Source organism: Neolamprologus brichardi, chromosome 10 (genome assembly GCF_056152115.1).
Source record: "Neolamprologus brichardi isolate AB-2024 chromosome 10, ASM5615211v1, whole genome shotgun sequence".
NCBI lineage: Eukaryota > Metazoa > Chordata > Actinopteri > Cichliformes > Cichlidae > Neolamprologus > Neolamprologus brichardi.
This window is the reverse complement of record NC_142113.1, coordinates 33281861-33294462: the sequence shown is the minus strand read 5'-3', so window position 1 is coordinate 33294462 and position 12602 is coordinate 33281861. Positions and strand designations below refer to the sequence as shown.

General features: G+C 42.2%; 1 protein-coding gene across 1 annotated transcript; it reads right to left on the bottom strand.

Moving 5' to 3' along the window:
- Window positions 1-10877: 10877 nt before the first annotated feature.
- On the bottom strand, window positions 10878-12602 carry LOC118453670 (olfactory receptor 2K2-like). The gene is made up of 3 exons (XM_087846937.1): window positions 12169-12602; window positions 11606-11832; window positions 10878-11212 (listed from the first exon to the last, which is right to left on the bottom strand). Exons 1-3 carry the CDS (start codon window positions 12600-12602, stop codon window positions 10878-10880), a joined length of 996 nt encoding a protein of 331 aa, XP_087703063.1.

The following is a 12602-nucleotide window of genomic DNA, read 5'->3' as shown; positions in this document are numbered from 1 at the left end:
CCTGAAAAAACGAAGCTGTTATTTTACACTTACAGATCTTATGAGATAGTAAGTCCATATGATCTTATCAGAAACAATAAAAGTTACAGAAGGAACTTTATAGTAGTGAAAACAATGAGGCTGAGTTATAGAAAAGCTGATGTAAAGCTGTTGGTAGACTACTACATCAACGCACAGCTTGTTTGTCACTGTTCTCCGCTGTCTTATAGGCACAGACTCCCAGAGGGTGTCCACATTGCCTCAGATTTTGAATGATGTAATTGCAATTATAATAAGATCAAAGGTGCTTTGTTCATGAAAACTCAAGGCAATTCCTTTGTTATCAGGGCCCTTACCAATAATCCTCCAATTGAAGGCACACAACACCCACAAGTTACCAAAATAGCTATGATAAGAAAACCCTAATGGACATAATGCAACCTTTCCACTGCCCAGAGAAAGAGGTCATCCCCTCCTCCAGCAGATTGTCAACTCGCAAGAGCTCATACATGAGTTTAGACAAGGTCTTCAGGCCTTCCAGTGCTCTGGTCACAGTTTCATCAGGGGAAGTATTGTTGAGAAGAGAAGTGGGTCCTAATTGCTCTGCTAATCCTTCTACTGCATCACAAGTTAAGTTTGCCTTCCTATGCACATTGTAGTGGACGTAATTAATAAGGTCCACAGTCTAATTTGGAGTAATTGGGATAATTGAAATAATCCCCACAACTACTGGCAACTTTTTAAACCCAGCCACAATTTGGTCAGCCAATTTATATTTGTTTGGAACCTCTCTAGGCAGCCCAATAGCCTCTATATACGTTGGTGAACCCACAGAAAGGTCAAATGAGCATATCGAGCGCTTCCTCAAAACATGGCATCCACGCCTCGCTGTTAATTGGGCAGTGCCGGGTTCACCCAGTCGCAGCCCCTTTTCACCCACTAAAACTAAAGGCGCCCCGACACGTACCATGGCACACAGGCCAGAAGTCCAGCTAGGGATTCTGACGAATAGCCTGTACTCACCGATACGTCACAGCGCACCAGTCAGAGTCGACATCTCCCGCGTCGTGCTTGTGGCTTCCCTGATTGCTTACTGTAAAATTAAAACAAGTATAGTTAGCTTTTTTTGGAGTGAAATGTCCTGGACCTGTTTTGTTGTCAATTTGTGGGGACAGCCTGGCCAAAGTGGAGTAGTTTCCTGTAGAAACAGCACTTCCAGTTAATTTAAACATACAACCAAGTCCCCATGTATCAATGGGATACAGAGGACCAGGTTCAGTGAATACATGTGGGCGGGCGGCTGCGCACGCCACACAGTCTAACACCTTTTGCTCTTTTGTATTTTAAATTAGCCAATCTAGCCACAGATTGCTATCTTTATACTCACTAGGTGTCGGTTCTCTTAGTTGTTACGCTTCTTTTCTCTCTCTGGGCCCTCTGTCCCCCTTTAACGGATGGACCACATGTGGGATGACCACTGTATTCGGGCAATTGACATAGCTTTCGTAATAGTCTGTGATTTTATGCTAATACTCTCAGACCTCCCATTACTTTCCAGCTTCACCCAATTCTTGTTGTTTCCTGCTGCCACCTTTGTGCTCAAACTAGAACCTCGGGTGATTCTCTGCGCTCTTTTCCACTTCTTGCTTCAAACTCAGGGGTGGAATACCCTGAGCTCCGGGATTTTTTCTGACTCAGCCAAGTCAGGACCTCCGGCCTCTTTGGTGCAGTGCTTCTGGATTTCCACCAACCCCCTTCGTGATTATTGATGTGGTTCTAGAGTCCTCACGAGGTGACTAGCAGGAGCCCAAATGGCATGACCCTTGACCCCAATTGCTGTCTTGGCAGTCTCAGCTTCTGCTGCCAAGGATCCTCATATCTCCGTGGCCTCATCTAGTGTCTGCTCCTTTCTCTGTAAGAGACAGAAAACGAAAACACCTCTCTGCCTAGCCTTAATAATCTACTGTTATTATCCATTGTTCTTCTAGTGATTCAAAGTTGGTTTAGAATATCATATTCGGAGCTCTCTGACCCAGAGACTTATTCTAATCATAATCTATGTGTTTAAGTGTGTTTGCAATTACCCCTCTGCGCTCTAAGTAATTTCAGTATACAATATATCAGTCCGGACAGACACTCGGAACAAAGCTTTTGGCCTTCAAAAGACTGAGTGCCAACTCTTATGAGCACATTCGCAATGTGTGTATGAAAATAATTATTGCTGCTTATTTTAGTAAAATAAATCAAACATTTTCAACCCTAAACTTCCCTCCTTGAATATATTTACAGTGTAAAACAGTGATAAACAAAGTCTAAGTCCCGGTACTGTGGCTTCTGTGGTGATTTCTCCCGAATCCCACACAGTGCTCGAGTCCATGGCGTGAATTGTGAAACAGCAACTCCAATTCCAAAGAATAGCATTGCTCCCATGAAAACAGCTCTGCTCCTGACTCCTAGTGAAGAAAATGTCACAAGTGATGACTAGGCAATCCTCTGGGCAACTCAACCAGTGATGGCTGCCGGACCATGACATAACCAACCTAACTACTTCCAAGATTTACTTTAGATGGTTCCCATAAGTTAATGTCACCTTCCATCTGCTGAAGGGCAGACTGACCAATTTATTGTCAATATGGACATCTTAAATTCTGCAGTAGGTGTAGTCTCAGTGCTCTGGACTTGAAGGAAGCTGCACTCATGTGCATTCTTTTCTCGACATCTTATTTCCACAGAGCAGAACTGAGATGTCGAAAACTACAAGTTGTTAGCCATCAAACTGGCTTTAGAGGCATCGTGGCTTTTTCATCTGGCCCGTTTCTGGAAAGGTTAAGCTTGATACCCTGTCTTGTCATTTCTCTGCAGACAATGAAACCTCTGAGCCCGAGAACATCCTCCTTCCAACCTTCTAGTGATGGGAATTCCGTCTCTTTTTAGAGAACCTGCTCATTTGGCTTAGCTCACTAAAAAGAGGAGGTCTTCAGGTTGTTTTGTTGCTTTAATTCATTCATTCATTCAGGACCCAGTTGCCACTCAATATCCACAGTCAGCACCTGGGGATAATTAGCAATTAACTCACTATAAAAGCTAGGTGAGGCGCATTTGTTGTTTGTTGCTTATTGTTGTTAGTAGTTATTTCTGCTCCTGCTATTTTATATTGTGTGAAACTGAGGTAAAGGAAAAGGAGTGCTCATTGGTGTGTGTTTGGAGTGTTTTAAATGAGCGGTGTGGATTACATTTGTGAGTGAGTAGTATGAGCAGTGAGCCACTAAGGTGCAATTTAGTTAGTTTCCCTCCCTTTAGTTAGAATAGAATAGAATAGAATTCAACTTTATTGTCATTGCACATGTCACAGGTACAGGGCAACAAAATGCAGTTTGCATCCATCCAGAAGTGCTTTAGCCATAATATAGATATATTACAATATATATTAGCAATAATATAGATATGTAAGTATATTACAGAAATGGGTCTATTATGGTATGTTATAATGTACACGGTATGAAGTATGTTATGAATATTCTATAACTATAAGTATGTACAGGCTGTAGTGAGTACAAGCTATGTACAGGCTATGAACAGGATATAAATATGAAATAAAAACTATACAGAAATCTGAGATATACAGTTATACAGAAATGTGAACTATGCAGGTTATAAACAGTTGTAGGATCAAAAATTATCGTATGTACAGAATGATTATTTACACAGAACTATACAGTAGTGCAGTTAAGATAAGTGAGATATGTGGATAATTCTGCAGAGGCTGTATAAAGGGCTAGTGGTTGTGAGTGGTGGTTCAGTCCATGTTATTATTGTGTGTTTGAGGGTACAGTTGTCCATTGTGTGTGTGTGTGTAGGTGGTTGTGGGTGTGTGTATGTTCAGTCCATGAGTTTAACGTGGGGCAGAGTTCAGGAGTCTGACAGCTGTGGGAAGAAGCTGTTCCGGTACCTGGTGGTCTTAGTCCGGAGGCTCCTGTAGCACCTCCCAGAGGGCAGGAGGGTGAAGAGTCCATGTGATGGGTGACTGGGGTCTTTGATGATTTTCCCAGCCCTTTTCAGACACCGCTTCCTGTAGATGTCTTTTATGGCAGGAAGTGGTGCTCCGGCGATGCGCTGGGCAGTTTTCACAACCCTCTGCAACGCCTTCCGGTCCGAGGCAGAGCAGTTCCCATACCAGACTGTTATACAGTTGGTCAGGATGCTCTCGATGGTGCAGCGATAGAAGTTCCCCAGGATGTCTGAGGACAGGTGGTTCTTCCTCAGAGTCCTCAAGAAGAAGAGGCGCTAGTGAGCCTTCTTGACCAGCTTGGGGCAGCTGGTCATCCAGATGAGATCCTCGGAGATGTGGACACCCAGGAACTTGAAGCTGCTCACACGCTCCACAGCCGACCCCTTAATGTGGATGGGTCGATGTGGGTCAGCATTCCTCCTGTAGTCCACGATGAGCTCCTTAGTCTTCTCGGTGTTAAGCAGCAGGTTGTTTCTGTCGCACCACTCAGCCAGACGATCCACCTCCTCCCTGTAGGCGGCCTCATTGTTGTCACCGATGAGGCCAATCACCGTGGTGTCATCTGCAAACTTAATGATGGTGTTGGAACCATCAGCAGGTCTGCAGTCGTGGGTGAAGAGGGAGTAGAGGAAAGGGCTCATCACACAGCCTTGTGGTACACCGGTGTTCATTGTGATTGCAGATGAGCAGTGGTTATCCAGCTGGACATGTTGGGGCCGGTTGGTCAGGAAGTCCAGTAACCATTTGCAGATGAGGGAACTGATGCCCAGCTCTGTCAGTTTCCTGATGAGTTGTGAGGGGTGGATTGTATTGAATGCTGAACTGAAGTCTATAAACAGCATTCTGGCATATGTGTTGTTGTTGTCCCGGTGTGAGAGGACAGAGTGCAGTGCGATGGAGACTGCATCCTCTGTGCTCCTGTTCTGGCAGTTTGCGAATTGGTGGGGGTCCAGGGTGGGGGGGAGACAGGATTTGAAGTGTGCTAGGACCAGCTGCTCTAAGCACTTAGTGATGATGGGGGTGAAATGCTACTGGGCGGTAGTCATTGAGGCTAGATGGGTTGGAGTTTTTGGGTATGGGGACGATGGAGGTGGATTTGAAGCAGGCCGGTACCACAGCGTGGGCCAAGGACAGATTGAATATGTCTGTGAGCACTCCTGCAAGCTCCCCAGAACACGCTCTGAGAACACGCCCGGGGATGCCATCAGGACCTGCAGCCTTGTGGACATTGATCCTGCTCAGCACCGCTCCTACATCGGTGGGGGAGAGAGTCAGAGGTTGGTGGTCTGGCGTCATGTCTGTTTTGGTTGTGGACTGGGGTTCCCTCGCTCGAAACGAGCATAAAAGTTGTTAGGTGAATGTGTTGTGGTTTTTCTCTTCATTTTGGTATTATAGCGGTGTTGCCTTCTCTTTGTGTTAAGAATGAAGTTTACAATTGAACCACTTCTGCACTGTTTCACTTCTTTCTCTCCCAGCTTGATTCTTTGCTGCTCCATACACCCTCCCCTAGACTTCCATCTCGGCGACATAACAATCTACAGAGTCAGTGATGACTGGGGAGGCTGTTACCTGCATCTATGGCTATGTTCACACTGCAGGCAAAAGCGCATCAAATCCGACTTTTTTAACTCTATGCGACCCATATCCGATCATGGTATGACAGTGTAACAGCACAAATCGGATATTTTCAAATCCAATCTAGGTCACTTTCGTATGTGGTACTGAATCTGATACATATCCGATGTTTTAGAAAGCGACTGCTGTTTGAATGGTCATGTTGCATTAAATCCGTCTTTTACGTCACTGAAACAAGACAGACGCCAATTATCAGCGCCGGAGAAGCACCCGAGAAGACATTCCGAACGCTTCCTGGCTATCCGGTGAAACTGTTGGGAAGACAACCTTGGAGAAACGTGAACATTTTATTTGTACTGTATAATCTGCAGATTCTGACAGAAATCTGCAACTATCCTTTGAAGCACCCATCCTCTCTAAAACAGCAATAATGATCATTATTAGGCCATATGTAAAGAACAAAATAACTTTATAAGCAAAATTGGGAAACATAAAGTCCGACACAAGTCTTTATATTAAGGGCCATCAGTCAAACAATACTGTTTGGTCTGGGTCTAAATAGCACGCGTTGTGTGTGAGTTCTTCTTTAGCAAGCTATTAGTGCCAAATATCGCCACTTTTCTAACACGTTTGGTTAAGAAATGGCGTAAAAAACGCTGTTTAGTTATTCAAAATAAAAAGTGTTTGTCCACCACTCGCATGGCGCCTTGAATGCCCCATCTGAGTGGCGGAAAAAACGCCGTTTTTATCTGTCTTGAACACCAGCGTTCTGTGTCAGCTGTAATGGCATTTAAAACGCAGTTTTCTTAAAATTATGCAGGGCACTCCCCATGGTTCCCTCATCTAATTACTTTCAACTCATTTTACCCAATCAATGAGAAGAAGTGTAGACCACGCTAATTCATCACAGATAAACCTTGATGCTAAGTGATTGCCTATTCCAGATGTTCCCAAAGTGTGGGGCCCGCCCCCTAGGGGGGGCACAGAGCCATTGCCGGGGGTGCAGTATGAAAAAAAAAAATAACCCTTGGACACTGCTAGCATCATTGACAGGTTTTTGATGGGGCTCCCACACAAACGCAAAGCAGGAGATGAAGCAATCCCAAATATGTTTCCAAAACAACTTCCTTCTGAGCCAAGTGCTAGAAAATATGATGAAGCATGTCTTCCCTTTGGCTTCACTTGCACAAGTGCCGAGGTAGGTCTCTGCGACAGAATTAGTTTCCCTTGCGTCAGGAGCATGCGGTGGGCTGTCCAAATCACGGACAAACAGTATCCCACAGTTTTTTATGTTTTTGAACCCATTTTGCACAGAGAGGCATTTTTTGAGAAATGCATTGATTGCAATGTTGAATATACACAGAACGTTGTAAAAAACACAGTTTTTATGTATCTTTGAACGGCGTTTTCTGCCGAGTGATGTAAAAAGTGGCGTTCAAAGAGAGATAAAAACGGCATTCTGTCGGGATAAACAGCGTTTTTTACGCAATTTCTTAACCAAACGAGTTAGAAAAGTGGCAATATTTGGCACTAATGGCTTGCCACAGTCGTCTTTTGTGCATGCAGGCTGTTTTGAGGGTTCACACTAGAGCGTGTTTGCTGTCACATTTTATTTATAGTGTGAACAAGCAGACAAAAAAAATCAGATTTGATCAAAATATCGGAATTGAGCATTAAGACCTGCAGTGTGAATGTAGCCTATGTGTCCAGTCATCCCCATTACTGTTTGGAGTAGTTGAAGTGGATTCAAATGAGACACTGGAGGCAAACTGATCACCAAAAGAGGAGCTGATTTATTTTAGCTGTTGCACAACGTGAAACATGAAGGTGATTGTTTTCTTGTTATTTCACAAGGATTTAAATAACTGCAGAAAAACTTATTTTAAAACAACTGTACACTCTAGGACACTATGACATCATACATTTGCCTTTGTTATCTTTCAGGAGAATTTCAACTTTTCAGTACAGTAATGCATATAATGACTTTAACGTTTGATTAAACAACAAAACCTTCAGAAAATTGCTCATTTGAAACCATATCAAATCAAAACTGATATGTACAAAAAAGTGCATAATGATCTAATTCCTAGTGCAGAATTTTCTTATATTTTGTAAATCCAAATGTAAATCCTTTGAGAGAAGATGCGGCCCTAACCTGTCCCATATTGTTCACCATAACTTGGTAGATATGAAGATGGTTAACCTAAACCTAACCACTGACTAAAAGTGAAATTGAGGGGGAAAGTAAAACAAAGGGCAATCCACAAAGCTTCAAACAGGATTCACATCTCTTGACTAAAGGAGGCATGAAAGCCAAAAGACTGCATGATGGAGAAACACAAATGGCATTTCACACAATAATTACCACTTTTTTGATTGCCTTGGATGTTCCTCATTGAATAAACTTTTTTGACCTAATTTAAATAGAAAATGACACTTAATCCTCTACTTGTTATCTCAACTACCCTTGTGTTCTTCATATGTTGCACTTTTTTAAGTTAAACATTCTGCTCTGCTTGTTTACTGAAAGCTACGTTCTAACTAGATACTTCTCAATCATCATGTCATCATAAAACTTTTGTGTAGTTAATTAAAATGAACCAAAATCTAATTCTTCCAGCTGCTCCTTTTACAGTTCATCACAGCTGATCCTCTGCCTCCATCTTACACTATCTTAAGGATCTCCTCTGTCACAGCCTCTGCTTGTCCTCACCTGCTATATACACAAATCTTATAGCATTTTAAGTCTGACTATTGTCAATTTTGTACATATTTTGTTCAGCATGGTGGTTAGTGTGCTGACCCTTTAAGAGAAATGCATGGTCCATGCGGACAGGAGACGTGTCAGAAAAACTCAGACAATCGACTTAACATGTGTTCTATGTTGTGAAAGGTTCATAAAAAGACATTCCCTGTGAGTATGCATTATTGCTTGGCACTTTATGTCAATTCAATTCAATTCAATTCAATTCAATTTTATTTATATAGCGCCAAATCACAACAAATGTCGCCTCAAGGCGCTTCATAGATACAGAGAAAAGCCCAACAATCATATGACCCCCTATGAGCAAGCACTTTGGCGACAGTGGGAAGGAAAAACTCCCTTTTAACAGGAAGAAACCTCCGGCAGAACCAGGCTCAGGGAGGGGCGGCCATCTGCTGCGACCGGTTGGGGTGTGAGAAGGAAGACAGGATAAAAGACATGCTGTGGAAGAGAGACAGAGGTTAATAACAGATATGATTCAATACAGAGAGGTCTATTAACACATAGTGAGTGAGAAAGGTGACTGGAAAGGAAAAACTCAATGCATCATGGGAATCCCCCGGCAGCCTACATCTATTGCAGCATAACTAAGGGAGGATTCAGGGTCACCTGGTCCAGCCCTAACTATATGCTTTAGCAAAAAGGAAAGTTTTAAGCCTAATCTTAAAAGTAGAGATAGTGTCTGTCTCCCGAATCCAAACTGGAAGCTGGTTCCACAGAAGAGGGGCCTGAAAACTGAAGGCTCTGCCTCCCATTCTACTTTTAAATACTCTAGGAACAACAAGTAGGCCTGCAGAGTGGGAGCGAAGTGCTCTAATTGGGTAATATGGTACTACAAGGTCATTAAGATAAGATGGGGCCTGATTATTTAAGACCTTGTATGTGAGGAGCAGGATTTTGAATTCAATTCTGGATTTAACAGGAAGCCAATGAAGGGAAGCCAAAACAGGAGAAATATGCTCTCTCTTTCTAGTCCCTGTCAGTACTCTTGCTGCAGCATTTTGGATTAACTGAAGGCTTTTCAGTGAGTTTTTTGGACATCCTGATAATAATGAATTGCAGTAGTCCAGCCTGGAAGTAATAAATGCATGAACTAGTTTTTCAGCATCACTCTGAGACAGGATATTTCTAATTTTAGAGATGTTGCGCAAATGGAAGAACGCAGTCTTACATATTTGTTTAATATGTGAGTTGAAGGACATATCCTGGTCAAAAATGACTCCAAGGTTCCTCACAGTGTTACTGGAGGCCAAGGTAATGCCATCCAGAGTAAGAATCTGGTTAGATACCATATTTCTAAGCTTTTCAGCGCCGAGTACAATGACCTCAGTTTTATCTGAGTTAAGAAGCAGAAAGTTAGTGGCCATCCAAGTCTTTATGTCTTTAAGACATTCCTGCAATTTAACTAATTGGTGTGTGTTATCTGGCTTTATGGACAGATAGAGCTGGGTGTCATCTGCATAGCAGTGAAAATGTATGCTATGTCTTCTAATGATGCTGCCTAGGGGAAGCATGTATAATGTAAACAGAATTGGTCCTAGCACTGAACCCTGTGGAACTCCATAATTAACCTCAGTGTGTGAAGAGGACTCTCCATTTACATGCACAAATTGGAGTCTATTAGATAGATAATTAATGGCAGTTACTTACATGCTGTATTACGCAGGCTAATTTATGGTTTCTAGGCAGTTATTTGCTGTTAGCATAAGCACTTGGTCATGCCACTTGTTAAGTAACTATTTTAGTTAGTTATATACATATATATACACTGTATTTTGTTGTTACAGGTTCACACCTGCCATATAAAGCGAAGTCTAAACCCACACTGGCATCAGTGACTTTTGTGTGGACGTGTTTAACTCCTGGAAAGTATAAAGTGGTTCTACGAGGCCAGTACGAAGTCAACCACAAAACACACTTTTTAACAAAGAGCAGCGACTCTACACTTCCATATCATATTTTGTTGGATTTAACAGTCAGAGTGTTGAAACAAACCCAGGTTGACCTCTCTGACACAATCCCAGCAAAACCTGTTGAAAATTACACAAGTGCTTCATTGTAGATTCTCAGTTTCCATTTATTTTAATTCTGTGTGTACGCAGTGTGTCTGTATGGTACGCAGGGGACACTAATGGGAACAGGAAGGCTCCGCAGAGGGTAACTAACACATCCCAAAAAAGGATTGGCTGCTCTCTGCCACCCTTTTTATACTCCTGCAGAGTGTAGCACCCAGAATTTCGTTGTACATGTACAATGACAGTAAAGGGCTATTCTATTCTAAAGTAATTCACTATCTTGAGGCATTAAGATATTCACTTTTTTTTTTCATAGATGTAGAAAGGAAGACAAATCAGGTCATTCATTCTGAAATTACAGGAGTTTGGGTCCATTCATCTTGACATTGATTCAATTTGGTATCATTTATCTAGAAATCACAACAACAATTAATAAATACAAATTAATTAATAATATCAATACTATTAAACACGTTGTTGGGCTTTGTTCTGCTCTTGTATGAGTATCCAGTATTTTTGGAACATTTACACTGCACTAGATTGTGAAGTGTTTAATGATGCTGCTGCGTAACTCTGTACTTACCAGTCCGTAGATAATGGGGTTGATGGCTGGTGGAACGACGATGAACAGAATGCTAAAGAATTTCTTCAGATTATCAGACATTGAAGGAAACCTGTAACTCACAATTATGATCAATACGGCTGTTTGGTAGAGCACGTACATGACAAGGTGAGAAGCACAGGTTTGAAAGGCCTTGCTGCGGATGCTGGTGTCGCTGCCGTGTTTTAGAGATACGTGCAGGATCCTGATGTAGGAAAAAGCAAAGATAAGGAAGATCCCTGTACTCGCAGTCCAGGCCATGGCCAGACCTACGGAATAAAATGAGACAACTGTCCTTTCAATCAAGTATTACATGTCCCCATACCCATGTGGTTTAATTGTTCCCTCAGTTGAAATCTGTTTATATCTGGAAAAACCAGCTAATAAATGCTTGAGAACTCACTGTGGGGACAAGCTTTTCTTTAAAAAAAAAAACCATGACAACACAATCAGTTTAATTCCTTTCTCTAAAAATCCAACAAAACACAGAAGTTGCTTGTACAACAGTATAAAGTGGAGACAATGGTTTGCAATACTACACTCGTCCTTTTAACTATTGAGGGAGAGAAAAAAATGTTAAACTGTGAAACTAAGGCTATAAATCAAGCTGATTTGAAGCTGATAAAATGTTCAATCATCTACTGCAAACACTTAGGACTGACCATAGATGTCACCGGCAGGTGTGGGAATGCAAGCCAGGCCTAGGATCCCCCGGTTGCTGCAGTAAACATGCAGAATGACTCTGCCACACAACGGGACATTCATGTGGAAGCTGAAGAGCACAGCCACAAGCAGCAGAGCAAGCAACCAGGCCAGGGCGCAGCAGGAGTGCAGCCGAGCCGAGGTCATGATGGCGTGATACCTGAGAGGCTCACAGACTGCAATGTACCTGCACAGAGAAATCAAACAGACATTTATACTAAAAGATATGTAGTAGCTTTTAATTTAGAAGTTTTGTTAATGAAAAAAAAATTTTTAAAGTCTTTTCAAAATCCTGTAGTTTCTCATTTCTTTGGAAAAAACTTTTTCTTACAATTCTACAAACAAAAAGAAGATAAAAACAGAAGAAGAACAGATGAAAAGAATACAACGCTGACATACAGCTAAAGGTTGGAGACATAATCCATTATCAATTACATTCAAACATTCATTCAAGTGAAAGCAGCATCAAAAAGGAAAGTTTGATTTTCTTTTTTCTTTTACATTGAGCTGATAGTTTTATTACCTGTCGTAGGCCATCACACCCAGAATAGTCTGCATTGCTACCCCATATGTGTGCACAGAAAAGGCCTGGGCAATGGCTGGGATGTATGCAATCCTCTTCTGTCCCATCAAGAACTGCATCATGAGACCAGGCAGCACAGCTGTGGACCCCAAAAGATCACAGACTAGCAGGTGGCACACCATTACAAACATGGGTCTGTGCAGGTTCTTGTCAATAACAATCACAGATACTACGACACCATTGCCCAGCAACACCAACATGTAGGTAAACAGAGCCAGGAAGAACAGTAAAGGGCCAAACCCTGGAGGTATATAGAAGCCTTCAAGTTCAAACACAATCGGCTGTTTGAGAGGAATCGCCATTGTTAGGTTCTCCATCCACAGCAGCTCGTTTCTGCAAAACACATCAAAACCCAAGAAACAGGTACCATACAT

What these genes read in the sequence shown, in the direction of transcription:
- LOC118453670 (XM_087846937.1), bottom strand. Translation starts at nt 12,602, where the DNA reads ATGTATGGTACCTGTTTCTTGGGTTTTGATGTGTTTTGCAGAAACGAG. An exon ending in GGTGTGATGGCCTACGACAG is followed by an intron (nt 11,833 to 12,168) that starts GTAATAAAACTA and finishes TTCTCTGTGCAG; the next exon opens with GTACATTGCAGTCTGTGAGC. An exon ending in ACCTGCCGGTGACATCTATG is followed by an intron (nt 11,213 to 11,605) that starts GTCAGTCCTAAG and finishes TTTATTCCGTAG; the next exon opens with GTCTGGCCATGGCCTGGACT.